The sequence below is a fragment of the Salmo salar genome, chromosome ssa03, assembly GCF_905237065.1.
Source record: "Salmo salar chromosome ssa03, Ssal_v3.1, whole genome shotgun sequence".
In the NCBI taxonomy this organism is placed as follows: domain Eukaryota; kingdom Metazoa; phylum Chordata; class Actinopteri; order Salmoniformes; family Salmonidae; genus Salmo; species Salmo salar.
In genome coordinates, this window is record NC_059444.1 from 91,756,322 (window position 1) to 91,779,941 (window position 23,620).

Below are 23,620 nucleotides of genomic sequence, written 5' to 3' on the forward strand. Positions count from 1 at the left end.
CTCCTTCTTTAGTGTCAGGTGTTATCAAATATCAGGCTCTCCTTCTTTACAGTGTCAGGTGTTATCAAATATCAGGCTCTCCTTCTTTACAGTGTCAGGTGTTATCAAATATCAGGCTCTCCTTCTTTACAGTGTCAGGTGTCATCAAATATCAGGCTCTCCTTCTTTACAGTGTCAGGTGCTATCAAATATCAGGCTCTCCTTCTTTACAGTGTCAGGTACTATCAAATATCAGGCTCTCCTTCTTTACAGTGTCAGGTACTATCAAATATCAGGCTCTCCTTCTTTACAGTGTCAGGTGTTATCAAATATCAGGCTCTCCTTCTTTACAGTGTCAGGTGTTATCAAATATCAGGCTCTCCATCTTTACAGTGTCAGGTGTTATCAAATATCAGGCTCTCCTTCTTTACAGTGTCAGGTGTTATCAAATATCAGGCTCTCCTTCTTTACAGTGTCAGGTGTTATAAAATATCAGGCTCTCCTTCTTTACAGTGTCAGGTGTTATCAAATATCAGGCTCTCCTTCTTTACAGTGTCAAGTGCTATCAAATATCAGGGTCTCCTTCTTTACAGTATCAGGTGTTATCAAATATCAGGCTCGCCTTCTTTACAGTGTCAGGTGCTATCAAATATCAGGCTCTCCTTCTTTACAGTGTCAGGTAGTATCAAATATCAGGCTCTCCTTCTTTACAGTGTCAGGTACTATCAAATATCAGGCTCTCCTTCTTTACAGTGTCAGGTGCTATCAAATATCTGGGTCTCAGAGGAATGGCAGTGTTTTGATCATCTGTCTTTTCTCCTGCTTAGAGAGGTTTCCTGACAAATGGTGCTGTGACCATGGCTACAAACATGGTAGTGTTCCATTGAGTCGCTAACGCTAACACTAATGCTAACAGCGCTCATTAACCTGTCTGGCTAATGAGATTCAGGAAGCGTCAGACAACCCCTCTGGTGCCACTGTGCTCAGTGCTAGGCCTCCAATGACATAGTCACTGAAGACAATGAGGAGAAATGACAGGGGCTTTATAAGCTGGTCATAAGCTGGTTATAAGACAGCATAATTTGTTTATAATGTAGTATGTCAAAGGTGTAGTGTAGTTTTATGACAATGTGACATTCAGAGGATCATTTGGTTTTGGTAAAATAGATATATTCCTTACTTCAAAGAAATAACAACAATAACGCTATTTTACTCACAATGGCCTCATTTACGTCTTTGTAAAATGGAAACTATACAGCAAAATAGTGGATTTGTTCATGTATGTACACAGATTTTTATCAATACATTATCATCATATTTGATGGGTAGAAACATTGTCATTGACGTATCTCTCTGTATAGGGATGAATAAAATCACCCATACACAGACTTAGGAGAAAGGAATTGTGAGCCCTGAATAGCAAGACTTTGGTCACGATTCAATTCAAGGCTCGTTACAGCGCTGCACACTATCACAGAGGTAATGTTCCCGCTTTCGCAGAGGTGACATTGAAGGTAAACGCTGCATTACTTTTAAATGTCAAGAGCACTGCAACGCGCGATCGGATTGAATCGCAGCCTTTGAATTTCCATTTCAACAACAATAACACAACAATGCACCATTGAGTTCCCAATAAATGCGGTCTGATCCAACAGCAGCCCTTTAACTTTACCTAACAGGACTATAGAGGACTGTGATGATAACATCTGATCCAACAGCAGTCCTGTTAACTTTACCTAACAGGACTACAGAGGACTGTGATGATAACATTATACTGTATCATGGTCAGCTCATCATCCCAGAATAGAGTCATCATATCATTACACAAGCAAACCTCACTGCTAGCAAAGTATGGATTACAAACATGAAAAGGTGATGGCATCTCATCAAAAAGACAGCACATTTAAAGATTGTTTAGGTCGGTCAACTGCCTTCGGCAAGCAGAGGAACTAGGAGGGGTGCTAATGACTATGACAGTAATGTAAAGCTTCCTAAATAGCTTACCCCTTCAGAAGAGCCTTGAATCTGGAACATAAAACCCAGATCATTACGTTAATGTGTAGTGGTCACAAGGTCCCAACATACGTTGACTCCAAAGAATCTTTTGACGGATCCTTGTTTTATAGCAGGAGAGTCCAGACAGCACTGTGACATCACTCAGCTGTAATGTGACATCACTCACGTGTAATTGATGTGATGATGAGTTATTACTGTATTGATATAGCTGTCATAGTGACACTGGGAGGGCATCCCAAATGGTTCCTTGTTCCCTAAATGCCCCATGGGTCCTGGTCATAAGTAGTGAACGATTAAGGGAGCAGGGAGTCATATGGGACGCAGACTGACTGGATCAGCTGGGGTTGTATATATTGATCTGGTGGATGAAGTGGGCCCACAGGCCTCTGGAGGTCAGGCTGATCTTCAGGAGGTAAATGATGGGTTGTTTTGGACTCCTTGACTGGTTTTGAACATCTTTTAAAGAAGAGGCTAAAGAGATGTCTCCTTGTTCAATGACCCAACACTAATTCTCTGGTCGTTACAATATTTGTACAACCTCATTCTACCAACCTTTGTGATTGAACCATTTTTGCTGAGATGGTGTGGTATTCGCACAGCCATGTTAAAAACCAACGTGGTAAAGGTAGGGAGATTGAGCTAAAGCAGCATTATAAAGTCATTGCATGTATATAAAGGGAAACAATAGCTCTAGCCTAACCCTGCTGGCCGAGTGCTGCTACCCGTAACAGGATTGTGCTGTTATTCTTTCATTTCCACAATTCCTGCACATGTATTTTTCTGAGGTAATCTCAAGATTACAAAATGCCCTTCAAAGATTTTAAAAACAGGAATGTAAAGATGTGTGATGATCATCAACAAACATGGATAGGCAGCTCAGTAAGTTCCTAATATCCTAGAAATAAATTATCAAAAAATAGACTTCTGTACTTTTTACACACGCTGCCTTATATATACACAGTATAACAATATCTCCAAAATGTTACAATTACAACCAAAAAACCTCTCAAAGAAAAGCACGACATCTCTGTCTGAAAGGGCACCATAATACCTCAATAGTGCACTACATTTGAGCAGATTAGGGTACAACAACCTCAATAATGCACTACTATTGACCGGGGTAGTGTACTACATAGGGAATAGGGTGCCATTTTATCCTATAATATAGTGCAGTACTATTGACCAGGGTAGTGCGCTACATAGGGAAAAGTGTGCCATTTTGTTCTATAATATAGTGTACTACTATTGACCAGGGTAGAGCACAACATAGGGAATAGGATGCCATTTTCTCCTATAATATAGTGTACTACTATTGACCAGGGTAGTGCGCTACATAGGGAAGAGGGTGCCATTTCGGATTCACTCAATGTCTCCGTCGCTCAGCTCCATGAACCCCATCCAAAGTCATGTCCCGTCATCTGATAAAACCTCCTGTTGAAAGGTTGATAAAACTCCCTCAGCCTCTGTACCACCTCAGGGTCAATATTAGGATGAGTCCTTCCTTTGGTCTTCCCCAGACAGTGAGGTTTACTATTCCCCTCCGGCCTCTTCAGACAGGGGAAGCCCTTGGCTGGGTTGAAGTGAAAGTGTTTGTGACCGACCACCCTCCTGAGCCCCAGGAAGTCCTGTATGCGTGTCATCTCCTCGGCTGGGTCGGAGATCAACCTCTCCCCACTGATGAAGAGGAGCTGGTCCTTGGGGAAGTACTGCAGCCAGCGTTGTAGGTGCTTGGCATACATCCCGATCTGGACGGCGCTCCAGGACGTATCGATGAGACCCGTAGTCCTGTTCTTGAAGGCGAGGCTCTCAAAGGATGGGATGTCAGGTTTCTTGGAGCGGGTCTGAGTGTAGTCTGAGATGGCCCTGGTAACGGGGTCTCGGACCACCACAATCAGCTTGGTGTCTGGGGACATGGTGTGGATACGGGCGGGGACGTCTTTAGTGACGTAGTAGCTGGGGGTCTTCTCCATGGTGATCTGACCCTCCTGGGTCTCAGGCATACGGTCTCTAAGGAGAGGAGAGATGGAGAGGTTTGTTATTATACACACAGGATAAAGACAGGACTGTGAAGCACTCCATGAGATGAGGGATGGAGAGGAGAGATGGAGAGGTGGAGAGGTGGAGAGAGGAGAGGTGGAGAGGTGGAGAGGTGGTGACGTGGAGAGGTGGAGAGGTGGAGAGGTGGAGATGTGGAGAGATGGAGAGGTGGAGAGATGGAGACGTGGAGATGTGGAGAGGTGGAGAGGTGGAGACATGGAGAGATGGAGAGGTGGAGAGGTGGAGACATGGAGACGTGGAGAGATGGAGAGGTGGAGAGGTGGAGAGGTGGTGATGTGGAGAGATGGAGAGGTGGAGAGGTGGAGATGTGGAGAGATGGAGAGGTGGAGAGGTGGAGAGATGGAGAGGTGGAGAGATGGAGAGGTGGAGAGATGGAGACGTAGAGAGGTGGAGAGATGGAGAGATGGAGAGGTGGAGAGGTGGAGAGGTGGCGAGATAGAGAGATGGAGGGGTTAGTATTGGGCTAAGGCACATAGAGCACTGTGTGGTTCAGGAGTTACATTCTGGGACCATGCAGCAGCCAGGCTATAGTTCAGGAGTTACATTCTGGGACCATGCAGCAGCCAGGCTATAGTTCAGGAGTTACATTCTGGGACCATGCAGCAGCCAGGCTATAGTTCAGGAGTTACATTCTGGGACCATGCAGCAGCCAGGCTATTATTTCAGGAGTTACATTCTGGGACCATGCAGCAGCCAGGCTATAGTTCAGGAGTTACATTCTGGGACCATGCAGCAACCAGGCTATTATTTCAGGAGTTACAGCCTGGGACCATGCAGCAGCCAGGCTATAGTTCAGGAGTTATATTCTGGGACCATGCAGCAGCCAGGCTATTATTTCAGGAGTTTCAGCCTGGGACCATGCAGCAGCCAGACTATTATTTCATGAGTTACAGCCTGGGACCATGCGGCAGCCAGGCTATTATTTAAGGAGTAGTCAGACTGTGCATTCAGGTCAGATTACTCATGGAGACATAAAGGTTCAAGCGTTGTGGAATAGGAATGCTGATCTAGGATCAGATCCCCCTGTCCATGTAATCTTATTCATTATGATATAAAGGTCAAAACTGATTAAGGTCAAAACTGTTAGAGGTCTGTCTGTCTGTCTGTCTGTCTGTCTGTCTGTCTGTCTGTCTGTCTGTCTGTCTGTCTGTCTGTCTGTCTGTCTGTCTGTCTGTCTGTCTGTCTGTCTGTCTGTCTGTCTGTCTGTCTGTCTGTCTGTCTGTCTGTCTGTCTGTCCCATGATGCCCCCTCTTACTGAGCTGACCTGACTCTTTTAGATAATAAATTAGCCAGTTAACTGCAGCCCCAGACCGGGGTAATGACCAGGGCTCTGGGTAATGGCTAAAGTGGGCCACCAGAGATTTAGACTAAGCCTAAACACATAGGCATTAGGGGTAGTAGTCCTTGTAGTGCATTAGAAGGATAGGAAAGGAGGGAGGGAGATAGGGGTAGTAGACTAGTGATTAGTGAGTTAGAGGGGTAAGGGAGGAGGGAGGGTTGGAGGGAGGGGAGGAGGGAGTGGAGGAGGGAAGGGAGGGGAGGGGAGGAGGGAGGTAGTGGAGAAAAGAGGAAGACAGATAACATTACATTAGTACAGTCACTAACATTAGGAGTTGGTTGGTAGTATATATCTATCACTACTTTAGTACAGTCACTAACATTAGGAGTTGGTTGGTAGAACATATCTAACACTACTTTAGTACAGTCACTAACATTAGGAGTTGGTTGGTAGTATATATCTAACACTGCTTTAGTACAGTCACTAACATTAGGAGTTGGTTGGTAGTACATATCTAACACTACTTTAGTACAGTCACTAACATTAGGAGTTGGTTGGTAGTATATATCTAACACTACTTTACTACAGTCACTAACATTAGGAGTTGGTTGGTAGTATATATCTATCACTACTTTAGTACAGTCACTAACATTAGGAGTTGGTTGGTAGTACATATCTAACACTACTTTAGTACAGTCACTTTACATTAGGAGTTGGTTGGTAGTATATATCTATCACTACTTTAGTACAGTCACTAACATTAGGAGTTGGTTGGTTGGTAGTACATATCTATCACTACTTTAGTACAGTCACTAACATTAGGAGTTGGTTGGTAGTACATATCTATCACTACTTTAGTACAGTCACTAACATTAGGAGTTGGTTGGTAGTATATATCTATCACTACTTTAGTACAGTCACTAACATTAGGAGTTGGTTGGTAGTATATATCTATCACTACTTTAGTACAGTCACTAACATTAGGAGTTGGTTGGTAGTATATATCTAACACTACTTTAGTACAGTCACTAACATTAGCAGTTGGTTGGTAGTACCTATCTAACACTACTTTAGTACAGTCACTAACATTAGGAGTTGGTTGGTAGTATATATCTATCACTACTTTAGTACAGTCACTAACATTAGGAGTTGGTTGGTAGTACATATCTAACAATACTTTAGTACAGTCACTAACATTAGGAGTTGGTTGGTAGTACATAACTAACACTACTTTAGTACAGTCACTAACATTAGGAGTTGGTTGGTTGGTAGTATATATCTATCACTACTTTAGTACAGTCACTAACATTAGGAGTTGGTTGGTTGGTAGTATATATCTATCACTACTTTAGTACAGTCACTAACATTAGGAGTTGGTTGGTAGTATATATCTATCACTACTTTAGTACAGTCACTAACATTAGGAGTTGGTTGGTAGTATATATCTATCACTACTTTAGTACAGTCACTAACATTAGGAGTTGGTTGGTAGTACATATCTATCACTACTTTAGTACAGTCACTAACATTAGGAGTTGGTTGGTTGATAGCATATGTCTCGTAGGTTTTTTTTATTACAAGTTTTTTTAACAATGAATAACACAGTTCTAAATACTACTAAACTACTGCTTTGTCACAAATAAGGTATTTGCTAATCTCCTTCTGAATATGTGTAACCAACTACTGCAGAAACAGGCATGGTAGCTGAGCACTGCGGACTGGAGCCTTGGGGTGGGTCCTTGGCCTATGGGGAACGCTCCTTTTGGAAAGACCTCATTACTCCAATACAAACACACAGGGGGTTGCTCTTTCCTTCTGTCGCAATCACATAAACCAACAAAACCTCTTCCCCATTAGTCTCTCGATACATCTCTCTCCACTACACTCATACGTTCCATCTCCCTCTCTCCCTATTACTGTGTGAGGTGTGAACAAAACACCAACCACTACAGCTAGCAGCATCACTGCAACACTTCTGCAATTATCTGCCGTATCTCTTGGATACACAAGCGGAGTGCATTTTCTCAAGGCCCTGAGGGAGTCACAGAGAAACTTACTACCAATCAAAATGTACACTTAGTCCCAGAGCAAAACAAACCTGGATGGAAGATGGATGAATAATGCATTAGATAGATATGAGAGAGAGAGAGAGAGAGAGAGAGAGAGAGAGAGAGAGAGAGAGAGAGAGAGAGAGAAAGAGAGAGACGGAGACAGAGCAAGAGAGAGAGAGAGAGACAGAGAGAGACAGCGAGAGAGAGAGAGAGAGAGAGAGAGAGAGAGAGAGAGAGAGAAAGAAAGAAAGAAAGAAAGAAAGAAAGAAAGAAAGAAAGAAAGAAAGAAAGAAAGAAAGAAAGAAAGAAAGAAAGAAAGAAAGAAAGAAAGAAAGAAAGAGAGATAGAGAGAGAGGAGAAAGAGAGAGGGAGCGAGACAGAGAGAGAGAGAGAGAGAGAGAGAGAGAGAGAGAGAGAGAGAGAGAAACGGAGACAGAGCGAGAGAGAGAGAGATAGAGAGAGAGGAGAAAGAGAGAGGGAGCGAGACAGAGACAGAGAGAGAGTGTTGTTAAACAAGTGTTGTTAAAATTGGCAAAAAACACACATTTCTTTCCACAGGGCTGTGGGGTGAGACAGGTATGCAGCTCAACCTACTAATCTGAAATCAAATGTCTACTGTTTGCTGATGATCTGGTGTGTCTTTCCTCAACCAAGGAGGGCCTACAGCAGCACCTAGATCTTCTGCACAGATTCTGTCAGACCTGAGCCCTGACATTAAATCTCAGTAAGACAAAAATAATGGTGTTCCAAAAAAGGTCCAGTTGCCAGGACGACAAATACAAATTCCATCTAGACACCGTTGCCCTAGATCACAAAAAAATATACATAAAAAGGAACATAAAATGTGACACACTAAATAGCATATGTCTAAAAACACTTGAATCAGTTATAGAGCCATTGCCCTTTACGTTTGTCCGCTCACTGACCAATAATTTACAAAATGTGACAAACACAAAATTGAGTTCCGCATGTAGAATTCTGAAAAAACATATCCACAGTGTACAAAGTAAAACACCAAATAATGCATGCAAAGCAGAATTAGGCCAATATCTGCTAATTATCAAAATCCAGAAAAGAGCAATTAAATTCTACAACCACCTAAAAGGAAGTGATTCCTAAAACTTCCATAACAAAGCCATCACCTACAGAGAGATGAACCTGGAGAAGAGTCCCCTAAGCAAGCTGGTCCTGGGGCTCTGTTCACAAACACAAACAGATCCCCAGGACAGCAACACAATTAGACCCAACCAAATCATGAGAAAACGAAAAGATAATTCGTTGACACATTGGAAAGAATTAACCTAAAAACAGAGCAAACTACAATTATATTTGGCCCTAAACAGAGAGTACACAGTGGCAGAATACCGACCACTGAGACTGACCCAAAATGAAGGAAAGCTTTGACTATGTACAGACTCAGTGAGCTAAGCCTTGCTATTGAGAGAGGCTGCTGTAGGCAGACCTGGTTCTCAAGAGAAGACAGGCTATGTGCACACTGTCCACAAGGCGGAAACTGAGCTGCACTTCCTAACCTCCTGACAAATGTATGACCATATGTATGACCAAAAAAACTAGTAATAAAAATAACCTACGAGACATATGCTATCAACCAACCAACTCCTAATGTTAGTGACTGTACTAAAGTAGTGATAGATATATACTACCAACCAACCAACTCCTAATGTTAGTGACTGTACTAAAGTAGTGTTAGATCTGTACTACCAACCAACTCCTAATGTTAGTGACTGTACTAAAGTAGTGATAGATATATACTACCAACCAACTCCTAATGTTAGTGACTGTACTAAAGTAGTGTTAGATATATACTACCAACCAACTCCTAATGTTAGTGACTGTACTAAAGTAGTGTTAGATCTGTACTACCAACCAACTCCTAATGTTAGTGACTGTACTAAAGTAGTGATAGATATATACTACCAACCAACTCCTAATGTTAGTGACTGTACTAAAGTAGTGTTAGATATATACTACCAACCAACTCCTAATGTTAGTGACTGTACTAAAGTAGTGATAGATATATACTACCAACCAACTCCTAATGTTAGTGACTGTACTAAAGTAGTGATAGATATATACTACCAACCAACTCCTAATGTTAGTGACTGTACTAAAGTAGTGATAGATATATACTACCAACCAACCAACCAACTCCTAATGTTAGTGACTGTACTAAAGTAGTGTTAGATATATACTACCAACCAACCAACCAACTCCTAATGTTAGTGACTGTACTAAAGTAGTGTTAGATATATACTACCAACCAACTCCTAATGTTAGTGACTGTACTAAAGTAGTGATAGATATATACTACCAACCAACTCCTAATGTTAGTGACTGTACTAAAGTAGTGTTAGATATATACTACCAACCAACTCCTAAAGTTAGTGACTGTACTAAAGTAGTGTTAGATATATACTACCAACCAACTCCTAATGTTAGTGACTGTACTAAAGTAGTGATATATATATACTACCAACCAACCAACTCCTAATGTTAGTGACTGTACTAAAGTAGTGATAGATATGTACTACCAACCAACTCCTAATGTTAGTGACTGTACTAAAGTAGTGATAGATATATACTACCAACCAACTCCTAATGTTAGTGACTGTACTAAAGTAGTGTTAGATCTGTACTACCAACCAACTCCTAATGTTAGTGACTGTACTAAAGTAGTGATAGATATATACTACCAACCAACTCCTAATGTTAGTGACTGTACTAAAGTAGTGATAGATATATACTACCAACCAACTCCTAATGTTAGTGACTGTACTAAAGTAGTGTTAGATATGTACTACCAACCAACTCCTAATGTTAGTGACTGTACTAAAGTAGTGTTAGATCTGTACTACCAACCAACTCCTAATGTTAGTGACTGTACTAAAGTAGTGATAGATATATACTACCAACCAACTCCTAATGTTAGTGACTGTACTAAAGTAGTGATAGATATATACTACCAACCAACTACTAATGTTAGTGACTGTACTAAAGTAGTGATATATACTACCAACCAACTCCTAATGTTAGTGACTGTACTAAAGTAGTGTTAGATATGTACTACCAACCAACTCCTAATGTTAGTGACTGTACTAAAGTAGTGTTAGATATATACTACCAACCAACCAACTCCTAATGTTAGTGACTGTACTAAAGTAGTGTTAGATATATACTACCAACCAACTCCTAATGTTAGTGACTGTACTAAAGTAGTGATAGATATATACTACCAACCAACTCCTAATGTTAGTGACTGTACTAAAGTAGTGTTAGATATATACTACCAACCAACTCCTAATGTTAGTGACTGTACTAAAGTAGTGTTAGATATATACTACCAACCAACTCCTAATGTTAGTGACTGTACTAAAGTAGTGTTAGATATATACTACCAACCAACTCCTAATGTTAGTGACTGTACTAAAGTAGTGATATATATATACTACCAACCAACCAACTCCTAATGTTAGTGACTGTACTAAAGTAGTGATAGATATGTACTACCAACCAACTCCTAATGTTAGTGACTGTACTAAAGTAGTGATAGATATATACTACCAACCAACTCCTAATGTTAGTGACTGTACTAAAGTAGTGTTAGATCTGTACTACCAACCAACTCCTAATGTTAGTGACTGTACTAAAGTAGTGATAGATATATACTACCAACCAACTCCTAATGTTAGTGACTGTACTAAAGTAGTGATAGATATATACTACCAACCAACTCCTAATGTTAGTGACTGTACTAAAGTAGTGTTAGATATGTACTACCAACCAACTCCTAATGTTAGTGACTGTACTAAAGTAGTGTTAGATCTGTACTACCAACCAACTCCTAATGTTAGTGACTGTACTAAAGTAGTGATAGATATATACTACCAACCAACTCCTAATGTTAGTGACTGTACTAAAGTAGTGATAGATATATACTACCAACCAACTCCTAATGTTAGTGACTGTACTAAAGTAGTGATAGATATATACTACCAACCAACTCCTAATGTTAGTGACTGTACTAAAGTAGTGTTAGATATGTACTACCAACCAACTCCTAATGTTAGTGACTGTACTAAAGTAGTGTTAGATATATACTACCAACCAACCAACTCCTAATGTTAGTGACTGTACTAAAGTAGTGATAGATATATACTACCAACCAACTCCTAATGTTAGTGACTGTACTAAAGTAGTGATAGATATATACTACCAACCAACCAAGTCCTAATGTTAGTGACTGTACTAAAGTAGTGATTGATATATACTACCAACCAACCAAGTCCTAATGTTAGTGACTGTACTAAAGTAGTGATAGATATATACTACCAACCAACTCCTAATGTTAGTGACTGTACTAAAGTAGTGATAGATATATACTACCAACCAACTCCTAATGTTAGTGACTGTACTAAAGTAGTGTTAGATATGTACTACCAACCAACTCCTAATGTTAGTGACTGTACTAAAGTAGTGTTAGATATATACTACCAACCAACTCCTAATGTTAGTGACTGTACTAAAGTAGTGATAGATATATACTACCAACCAACTCCTAATGTTAGTGACTGTACTAAAGTAGTGATAGATATATACTACCAACCAACTCCTAATGTTAGTGACTGTACTAAAGTAGTGTTAGATATGTACTACCAACCAACTCCTAATGTTAGTGACTGTACTAAAGTAGTGTTAGATATGTACTACCAACCAACTCCTAATGTTACATATTATGTATGACCACACATATTTCCCTCAGATTACACAGACAACCAAATAAATCAAAAAAGCCCTTTGAATTTAATTTATTTGAGAGGGAGAGAAGAGAGAGTAAGAGAGAGAGGAGAGAAAGAGAGAGAATGAGAACGAGAGAGAAAAATAATAGAGAGGAGAGAAAAAGAGAGACAAAGAGAAAGCGAGAGAGAAGAACGAACAGAGAGGCAGAGAGGGTACAAGCTAGATGAGTGAAGAAGAGTGCCCTTGGGGGCAGATGTAACAAGCTTTCACAATTGTTTCTGTGTTAATAAACTAGATTGCCTGGAGGAACCAATAGGTTGCAAAGCATCTTCCTCTATCAACCAATAGAGATTTAACATACGCTTCCTGTCCTCCTCCTCCTCCTGCTCTTCCTCCTCCTCCTCTTCCTCCTCCTGAACCACTAGATATCTCTTAGCTCCAGCCACTAATCACTGTGTGAGCTGTGAAACTGCTGTGTTGTGTCTGTTGGTCTGTCAGGTGACTTCATTAACCAATCTCCTCCTAGACAGAGGCTGTTTGAAGCTGCTGGTCTGTCAGGTGACTTCATTAACCAATCTCCTCCTAGACAGAGGCTGTTTGAGCTGCTGGTCTGTCAGGTGACTTCATTAACCAATCTCCTCCTAGACAGAGGCTGTTTGAAGCTGCTGGTCTGTCAGGTGACTTCATTAACCAATCTCCTCCTAGACAGAGGCTGTTTGAGCTGCTGGTCTGTCAGGTGACTTCATTAACCAATCTCCTCCTAGACAGAGGCTGTTTGAGCTGCTGGTCAGTGTTGATATCTGTTGCTATCAGGGAACAGGTTGAAAGGAAGACATCTACAACCCTGACTGACTGGCTGTATGGAGATTGTTGTGCTTGGCTGTTGCTGTCGATGACTTGGGGGAGGAGTGTGGTGTATAGTCATGTACTTTTATCTCTACATTCATATCCAAATAAAACGTTACTTACATACCTGGTCCATTGTAATCAGATAAAGTAATCCTTCTAAGAAGGGTCCACTGCTATCTATCAGCTCAGAGAGGAGGATTCACCAGGACTATAGGGTCCACTACTATCTATCAGCTCAGAGAGGAGGATTCACCAGGACTATGGGGTCTACTACTATCTACCAGCTCAGAGGGGAGGATTCACCAGGACTATAGGGTCCACTACTATCTACCAGCTCAGAGAGGAGGATTCACCAGGACTATAGGGTCCACTGCTATCTATGAGCTCAGAGAGGAGGATTCACCAGGACTATAGGGTGTACTACTGTGGGAACCACTCCTCTCCTCAGACCACCAAACACTGGATAAGAGGTGATGGTATGCAGACACTCAGAATAATCTGGCAACATTTCTGTGAGACAAGTTCCAGACATGAATCAAAGAGAACAGCTTCTTAGAAGGAACGATGAGGCCGTTCTTTGGCCATAGATACCGGTGGAACTTTCTCTTATCAACCGTGTAAAAGACATTCTCATCACTCTCTCTCTCTCTGTGCACTCAGTGCCTTCTTCACTGTGCTCTTATGTCCAATATCTCTACAGCATTCCTGTCAACACAGATAATGCAGAGAAAGGCTTTCCCATGCTCTCCTCCTCTCCTTTTCTATCCACTCCTCAACTCTTCCCATACCAGCAATATGCAGCAGCAGGAATCAAGGCCACCTGATTAACAGTTGGAAGAAGGCCCAGATCTAGAGAGAAGATGAGAGGAGAAGGACGGAGAATAGGCGTAATGTGTATGCACTCCTCTGGTTTTACATTTGAGTCATTTAACAGACGCTCTCATCCAGAGAGACTTACAGGAGCAATTAGGGTTATGTTGCTCAAGGGCACATCAACAGATGTTTTACCTAGATGGCTGGGGATTCGAACCAGCAACCTTTCAGTTAGCTACTTGCCACCCATAGATCTGTCACTTTCAGCCTTGCGCTACCATGTAGCAGTTTTATCACTCTCTGACTTCCTGCTGTTAACGGACCAACAGAACCAACACCTCTGTCAGGGTGGTAAGGATGGATAAATTACAGTTATACATTTTGATCATTTAGCAGACTGTCTTATCCAGAGTGATATACAGTCAGTAAAATAAATGTTTAGCAAAATGTGACAAAATATTCTGGGAAAGAAACTTCTTCCTGCCCAAAACTATATGTTTCCTGCTAGGTGATTTGTTTGATAAATTAATTTGGTAATCCAACTCATGGCTCTATCCTAGCTGCTGCAGGGATGTACAGGTCTACAGTCTGACAGGATCTGATCAGTGATAACATCAGAGATGTACAGGTCTACAGTCTGACAGGATGTGATCAGTAATCACATCAGAGATATACAGGTCTACAGTCTGACAGGATCTGATCAGTAATCACATCAGGGATGTACAGGTCTACAGTCTGACAGGATCTGATCAGTGATAACATCAGAGATGTACAGGTCTACAGTCTGACAGGATCTGATCAGTAATCACATCAGAGATATACAGGTCTACAGTCTGACAGGATCTGATCAGTAATCACATCAGGGATGTACAGGTCTACAGTCTGACAGGATCTGATCAGTGATAACATCAGAGATGTACAGGTCTACAGTCTGACAGGATCTGATCAGTAATAACATCAGAGATGTACAGGTCTACAGTCTGACAGGATCTGATCAGTAATAACATCAGAGATGTACAGGTCTACAGTCTGACAGGATCTGATCAGTAATAACATCAGAGATGTACAGGTCTACAGTCTGACAGGATCTGATCAGTAATCACATCAGAGATGTACAGGTCTACAGTCTGACAGGATCTGATCAGTAATAACATCAGAGATGTACAGGTCTACAGTCTGACAGGATCTGATCAGTAATAACATCAGAGATGTACAGGTCTACAGTCTGACAGGATCTGATCAGTAATAACATCAGAGATATACAGGTCTACAGTCTGACAGGATCTGATCAGTAATAACATCAGAGATGTACAGGTCTACAGTCTGACAGGATCTGATCAGTAATAACATCAGAGATGTACAGGTCTACAGTCTGACAGGATCTGATCAGTAATAAGAGGATAGAGAAGGAGAGAACTAAACAACAACTCCAGGAGGACAGAGAAGGAGAGAACTAAACAACAACTCCAGGAGGACAGAGAAGGAGAGAACTAAACAACAACTCCAGGAGGACAGAGAAGGAGAGAACTAAACAACAACTCCAGGAGGACAGAGAAGGAGAGAACTAAACAACAACTCCAGGAGGACAGAGAAGGAGAGAGCTAAACTACAACTCCAGGAGGATAGAGAAGGAGATAACTAAACAACAACTCCAGGAGGATAGAGAACTAAACAACAACTCCAGGACTACAAAGAAGGAGAGAACTAAATATCAATTCCAGGAGGATAGAGAAGGAGAGAACTAAACAACAACTCCAGGAGGATAGAGAAGGAGGGAACTAAAAAACTCCAGGAGGATAGAGAAGGAGAGAACTAAACAACTCCAGGAGGATAGAGAAGGAGAGAACTAAACAACTCCAGGAGGATAGAGAACTAAACAACAACTCCAGGAGGATAGAGAAGGAGTGAACTAAACAACAACTCCAGGAGGATAGAGAAGGAGATAACTAAACAACTCCACGAGGACAGAGAAGTAGGTAACTAAACAACCCCAGGAGGTTAGAGAAGGAGAGAAATAAACATCAACTCCTGGAGGATAGAGAAGGAGGGAACTAAAAAACTCCAGGAGGATAGAGAAGGAGAGAACTAAACAACAACTCCAGGAGGATAGAGAAGGAGAGAACTAAACAACAACTCCAGGAGGATAGAGAAGGAGAGAACTAAACAACTCCAGGAGGACAGAGAAGGAGGAACTAAACAACTGAACTGAAACACAATGTTTCCATGTTCTTCTAAGTGTCTGACAAAGTGCTGTGGTCTGATGACCTCCAATAAAACCCCGGGTTTTACCACCTGAAATGACAGTTTCCATCCATTTACATTTACATTTACATTTACGTCATTTAGCAGACGCTCTTATCCAGAGCGACTTACAAATTGGTGCATTCACCTTATGATATCCAGTGGAACAACCACTTTACAATAGTACATCTATATCTTTTTTTTTGGGGGGGGGGGGTTAGAAGGATTACTTTATCCTATCCCAGGTATTCCTTAAAGAGGTGGGGTTTCAGGTGTCTACGGAAGGTGGTGATTGACTCCGCTGTCCTGGCGTCGTGAGGGAGCTTGTTCCACCATTGGGGTGCCAGAGCAGCGAACAGTTTTGACTGGGCTGAGCGGGAACTGTGCTTCCGCAGCGGTAGGGGGGCGAGCAGGCCAGAGGTGGATGAACGCAGTGCCCTTGTTTGGGTGTCGGGCCTGATCAGAGCCTGAAGGTACGGAGGTGCCGTTCCCCTCACAGCTCCGTAGGCAAGCACCATGGTCTTGTAGCAGATGCGAGCTTCAACTGGAAGCCAGTGGAGAGAGCGGAGGAGCGGGGTGACGTGAGAGAACTTGGGAAGGTTGAACACCAGACGGGCTGCGGCGTTCTGGATGAGTTGTAGGGGTTTAATGGCACAGGAAGGGAGCCCCGCCAACAGGGAGTTGCAGTAATCCAGACGGGAGATGACAAGTGCCTGGATTAGGACCTGCGCCGCTTCCTGTGTAAGGCAGGGTCGTACTCCCTGATTGATAATAGTTTGATGAGAGATTAACTTTAGTTTTCCAGCTATTGAACTTGGAGAAGTAAAAGTAGGTCTTAACCAATACCGTTCACACAGCTGAGTCAGCTAAAAGTCAACTATTTCGGGAATGTTCAGAAACAAATGTCAGCATATTTCAATACCTACTGTAGCCCTATACTGCCCCTTTGGGCCCTTTCCTCATTCTCAACAGATGTTCTGTTCTTTTCCTGCCTATCAATATGCTGATGCATTGAATTTAGCTCGGAAGAATCTACATGGATGGCTTTCCTGCTTCTTAAACCATTTTATTCCCCTGTGTCCATAAAAACTACTAAGGGTTTGTAGTCAGCAAAAAGAAAACCAAGTGGACTTGTATGAACTACCTGAAGGGAAATGCAACTTCTCCCTCTGAAAGACCTCAGGAGGAGAGTCAACTTTCAGAACAGAATAGAGAACACTGAGGCTTAGTGTTAACAATCTGTCCATCCTGCTAGCCTCAGAGTTCCAGAACCCAGAGTTCCATTTGCAGGCAACGTTCTGAAGGATTCAAGCTGTGTTCGTTGAAAAAGCAGTTCCCCGCTCCTGAGGGACATTTGCATACAACGTAAAGTGAAGAGAAACCACGTTTCACTCTAATGGCCCTGTTCTATTATCACTAGGGTTAATATAAACCCCAGGGGTTCCTCTGCTCCTCTTTCAGCTGTACACCCCACCGCTGCTGCAGATTCTAAAGACTCACTTTCAATTTACTGCCCTCTCTCTGGCTGCATCCCCAATGGCACTCTATTTCCTCGAAAAGGCACTACTTTTGACCAGGGCATATAAAGCTCTGGTCAAACGTAGTGCATTATATAGTGGATAGGGTGCTATTTGGGACTCAACCCCATCTTTCTCTATATATACCTATCCCAAACCCAGCTCCGACCCAGCTCCCACCAAGCTCCGACCCAGCTCCCACCAAGCTCCCACCCAGCTCCCACCAAGCTCCGACCCAGCTCCCATGCAGCTCTGTTTGGGGTTAGAATAACTGTTTCCCGTCCTCTGACAATGTCAGTGAGATAGCAAGCAGAGGATTAGAATACAACCAATCATTGTTTCACAAAAAAGGAACTCTGGAAACTGACGAGAATAGAAAAACCCCACACTATCATATTTCAACAAAATGGGTTCATTTTCCAGGATCACTTCATGTCACATTTCAACAAAATGGGTTAATTTTTCAGGAATTCTTCATGTCATATTTCAAGAAAATGGGAACATTTTCCAGGATCACTTCATGTCACATTTCAACAAAATGGGTTCATTTTCCAGGAATTCTTCATGTCATATTTCAAGAAAATGGGAACATTTTCCAGGATCACTCCATGTCACATTTCAACAAAATGGGTTCATTTTCCAGGATCACTTCATGTCACATTTCAACAAAATGGGTACATTTTTCAGGAATTCTTCATGTCATATTTCAAGAAAATGGGAACATTTTCAAGGATCACTTCATGTCACATTTCAACAAAATGGGTTCATTTCCAGGAATTCTTCATGTCACATTTCAACTGAATGGGTCCGTTTTCCAGGATCACTTCATGCCTTTTGATTCCAGCAGCATGTGGTGCCCAGATGTCCTCCTCTCTAAATTCATAGTATCAAGAAGAGAATAAGTCAAGAAATCTAACTGGGAAATAAAACAGTGACTTATAGAGAAAGGAGGAGGAAGGTTGGATTGGAAAAAAACATTCCCACAGCCTTTGGGAGTTCCCTCCTCCCGCGCTCCCTCCCTCCTGTATGTGTGAGCGTGCAGCCTACAATTTGTCTGGCAGATGCTGTCTTTCTGCCTCTTGGTGTAAGTATGTCTATATTCTGTGAAAGCGTGGCCAACTAGCTATATCTGTGGCCGGAGTCCCCGCTGCGCCAGGCCTTGGCCATAGAAATAGAAGGACTAGATGAGAATCCCCTTTCAAGGCGACCATATTGTGTGCTGTAGTTATTCTATGTGTATGGCCTCTCCTCTCTGTGTGGCTCTAGACTGCAGGGTGGGGGGCTTCTACAGCACTGTTGGATCAACAGTGTGGAGATGTGGGCAGCAGAGATCAATGCCTCCACGGGGGACAGGCCTGGACCAGGCCACCCAGCAGAGCTGCTCCTCAGCCCCCTCTCTCCCCTCCCCTGCACCTCCTCTCCGCAGGCAACTGACTGATAATTAGACAGTGGTGGAGGCTTTACGAGAGTTAGTCAAGCCACACCATACCCTCTCCCTGTCCATCCCCTCCCAAGGATAAAGTTAGGACCAACAGTGAAATAACTAACCTCATGGTAAGAGGACTATCCTCCATGGTGAAAGAGTTGGGCCAACTCAAGTATGCACCGAATAACTGGCACCCTTTCTGATCATCTAGAATGTTTAGGCTGGGCTTAACTCAAGCTGAGGGGTTTTAATTAACCTAACAACCACTCCAGGGAATCAGCTACAGGGTTCTTTCATGACATCCTACAGAGACAACTGCACTGTGTTTCCCCACTGTGGATACTTACTGTAGGCCAACACAGTCATGAACCTGCAGCTCTAACGTGTTTAGAAATACCAGTTCTGAGCCAGAGGATGAGCTGTAGTCAGTTGTCATTCAGACGTTACTGTCATCCAGCTCATTATCTCCGCCAATAGCCTCCAGCTTCTATGATCAACACAGATCATATTACATCAGTTTGCCGTTCTGTATGAACGGTGACTGATTGGGTTATGAAATATGATACTTATAGACTCCCTAAACCACCAGAGGAAGAAACTGTCCGTTCCCCCCCCCGCCCCCCGCACCGCCCCCCGACCCGCCCCCCGACCCGCCCCCCGCCCTCTCACAGTGCGCTGGTCAACCTCACAACCTCAACACAAGTGTCCTAAAACTGTCTGGAGATTCTTGGAGCAGCTTAACCCAGAAGTCGTTTGAACGTTGCTCCCCTGACTACCTCCATTGTAGGGTTACGAAGAGAGTTTGATGAAGACAGCGTTGAACTAGTAGCATTATTAAGGAGCCATTGACATTGACTGCTAATCTCCATGGCTCAAGTCCTTTTAGATGGCTCCTCAAAGAAACCAAAGGTACACGTTTCAATGTTGATGAAGTGGCTCATCTGCTGTTTTTCTGTCTTCAATCAAAACCACAGAATTCCTGAAACTATTTGACTCTACATATCACTCTGATACTTTACAGAGGTCATGTCAAGGGTTGAATCAGGAACAGGTTATAGTTGTTTAGAACAGATGCTGTGGGTTACAACAGGTCTAGCTAACACTGGGAACTCACGGAGATATTGATCATTACAACCACACATTGTTGAACACTGGGCTAACTGTTCACTGTTCCTATAGCTTTGGATCACTGGAACTTGAAATTAACTCATTGTCTGTGTCCCAAGTGGCACCCTATGCCCTACATAGTGTGATATGAGCTCTATGAGCTCCGGTCAGAAGTAGTGCACTATATAGGGATTAGGGTGCCATTCGGGAACCAGGCATGGTTAAAGCTGTGTTGTCGTAAAGGGAATTACAGTCTAAGAATCAATACCTGGAACCAGGAGCACTCAATTGAATTACGATGCTTCTGGCTGCTAGGGGATGATGTCATGATTTAGTCTGTTGACTCCTGGCAGGTAACCATGTGCTGTTTGGGTCTAAACTCCAGAAGAAAAACTGAATAGAAGCTCTATGATGTTTTTCTGAGCTCCAGAAGGAACTGTCAAGCTGAATGGAAGCGGCAGGTAGCCTAGTGGTTAGCGCAATGGACTAGCAACCGAAAGGCTGCAAGATCAAATCCCCGAGCTGACAAGGTAAAAACTATCGTTCAGCCCCTGAACAAGGCAGTTAAAACCCGCTGTTCCTAAGCTGTCATTGTAAATAAGAATTTGTTCTTTACTGACTTGCCTAGGGAGCTCCAGAAGGAACTGTCAAACAAGTCAGTTTCTATGTGTCATTTAAGGTGCATAATTGAATATGGGCCCTTTTATTAGGCCAATGTAGTCCGCGTCCCAAATGGCACCCTATTCCCACTACTTTTGACCAGAGCCTATGGGTACCATTTAGGGCTCTCCCTATGACTCAGGACTATACTTTATATGGACTCTTTTATTACACCAAGGTGGTATTTAGATATGTTTGAGTTGGTAGTCAGCTGTTAGAGTGATACATTCCTCAGTTCACACTTATCACACTGTGAGGAGAGACTTCTAGCTTCATTATAACTTTATTATTGCTTTATTATAGCTTTATTATAGCTTTACTGGCCCAATGAAAATGTGTTTTATTTTCACCTTGAACAGGATATACATTCATAAACACATTCCATTGGATACCCATAGTGTCTGCACATTCATGTTACAGTTTTTCAGAACTACTGTAGGCCTATATTCACCAACCACATGAGCCACAATGAATGGTCACTACTTTAATTAACTTAACTTAGCTACAGGCACTGATTACTTTAACTAATTGTTACCATTGTGTGGAGTAGGCCTATTTCTATTCTATGTGTGTGTGTGTGTGTGTGCGTGTGGGTGGGTGTGGGTGTGGGTGTGTGTGGGTGTGGGTGTGTCTGTGTGTGTGTGTGTGTGTGTGTGTGTGTGTGTGTGTGTGTGTGTGTGTGTGTGTGTGTGTGTGTGTGTGTGTGTGTGTGTGTGTGTGTGTGTGTGTGTGTGTGTGTGTGTGTTTAAATCCATGCTAATCAATCTGGTTATTTTTTCCACTCAGCACAATGGCCATATGTCCATCTAATCTTAGTGTTGCATGTTATCTTAGAGGCGTGTTTAAAGACACTGTATGAATTCGTCCTCCAACAGCTATGTGAAGAGATATAGAGGCCAGCAAACATACTATTCTAAAGAGAGATATTCTTCCCTGACAGCCTTGAGGTTTTGTTTGATGTTCTTTGTGACTTTAAAAATAACGGTGTTTCTCAGAAACCCATTCATCGACAAGCCAACCTGTGACATATGTATGTGTTATAGACTGAATAGTAGCCTAGAAATGAAGATGGATACAAAATAAATAAAATAAAATAGATGGGCTCAATTAAATGGCAAATTATGAATTATTTTAGTAGTATATACATAATTCGTTTGTATTCTAATCAGTTAACGTTATTAAGTGTATGAAATGTACCTGTACCACTCCAGTCCCTTGTCATAGTTCCGATCAAAGAAGTGCGGCTCGGCCCCAACAGCTCTGATGTCTGGATGCACCCGGAGGAACTCCAGCAGCGCCCGTGTGCCTCCCTTCTTCACCCCGATGATAATCGCCTGGGGCAACTTCTTACTCTCCACCGGTCCTGACTCGTTGAAGAGACTTGACACGACATTATTATCCAACGTCCTCTGCTCGCTTCGAATCTCATCCCAGTCCTCCCCTCCTCTGCTGTCCAAATCATTCTCATTATTGAACAAGTCCCTGGATGATGCGCCGAATAACGGATCTAAAGAATCTAACGGGTCTTCTTGGTGTTCGGATTCCAAGTCCCCTTCGTTTTGGAGTCGGGGTTGAGTTCTGTTAGAGTCAACTTTTTCGAGATGTTGTGAATGTTTACTGCTGGCTGTACTGACCATCAGACTTGGCATGGTTGAACAGTATCCGACGCAGCAATATATCATATACACCCACAGGGACAACATGATGCAGAAAACAAATAGTTTATTCTTCACGGGGGATGACGAGGCAACATGCAGGTTCTGATATATTGGGCTATATTCCATAGGACAGTCGGGCGAGACGAGTCATAATCCAAAAACGCATATTGGCTAAAGTTATTCGCTCCTCTTCCACTGCAAACATCCTGGTGAAATTGACATAATTCCACAATTTGCCTACACGCTGTTTATAACGGACTTATTATTATTTAGTGATGAACGCATCTCCTTTCCAGCTCCATTCATACGGAATTCCAAACGAAACGAAAAGATACTCGGGTCAGGTGTGTCCGAGCACTGTGCGTAAAAAGACACTCTCGGTGATTGTTTCCCATCACTTGGCCAACAGGCTTCTGAGCGAGAGGGAGCGCACTACGGCGAATAGATGAGCAGGCTACATCCCATTCATCCCGTTTAGACTTGGTGCTTATGATTGACAGTAGAGCCGACCAATCCTAGAAGACTATAGTGAGAGATAATTATCTGTTGCTTTATTTCCAATGAGGAGTTATAGGCCTATAAACCCTTCACACATCATGGCTACGTGCGTAATAGTCACCTTATAATATAGGCTGATTATAACTTTAGGTTTTCACCACAAGTGTTTTGTGTTTAATATTTAAAACGTGAAAATATGATAGACTTTTTTTTACATAAAATATATTTTTTTTAATCTACATTTCAATTGTTATTTCTTTACTTTAACAAACTGGAATTGTTGGAGGAAATCAACTTTTGTCACTGAAGTGTGCCTGTTGGCGAAGTAGCCGAATCCTCTATCCAACCCGCTGAAATGCAAAATAAAATATTATGATAGTGTTTTAAACATCCTTTTATACACCTCAGACATATAGATAGCATGGCAGCTTCAACACAAGATCTGTTTACTGCCATTGGAATTAGCATCAGAATATCTACCGCTAGAACAAGTGCTTTTCTGCATGACCAGACAAGACAATAGTCTAATGCGGAAAGATCAGTACGAGCACAAGACGTTCTGAACGTGGCACGACGCGGGAAGATGTCCTGATTCTCCTGCGGTTCCAGGGTGAATGGCTAGTTTGTAAAGTTGCGTTCTTTCACTGCGCAACAGCGGTAGGGTGTCATGGGTTGTGACTACTCGACTTAAGGCGGTTTCTGTACTCCTG

General features: G+C 42.4%; 1 protein-coding gene across 1 annotated transcript; it reads right to left on the reverse strand.

Moving 5' to 3' along the window:
* Window positions 1–1,186: 1,186 nt before the first annotated feature.
* LOC106602031 (heparan sulfate glucosamine 3-O-sulfotransferase 3B1) lies at window positions 1,187–22,835 on the reverse strand. The gene is made up of 2 exons (XM_014194480.2): window positions 21,952–22,835; window positions 1,187–4,002 (listed from the first exon to the last, which is right to left on the reverse strand). The coding sequence occupies exons 1-2, from the start codon at window positions 22,536–22,538 to the stop codon at window positions 3,375–3,377; spliced, it is 1,215 nt and encodes a 404-aa protein (XP_014049955.1). The 5' UTR covers window positions 22,539–22,835; the 3' UTR covers window positions 1,187–3,374.
* Window positions 22,836–23,620: the final 785 nt, after the last annotated feature.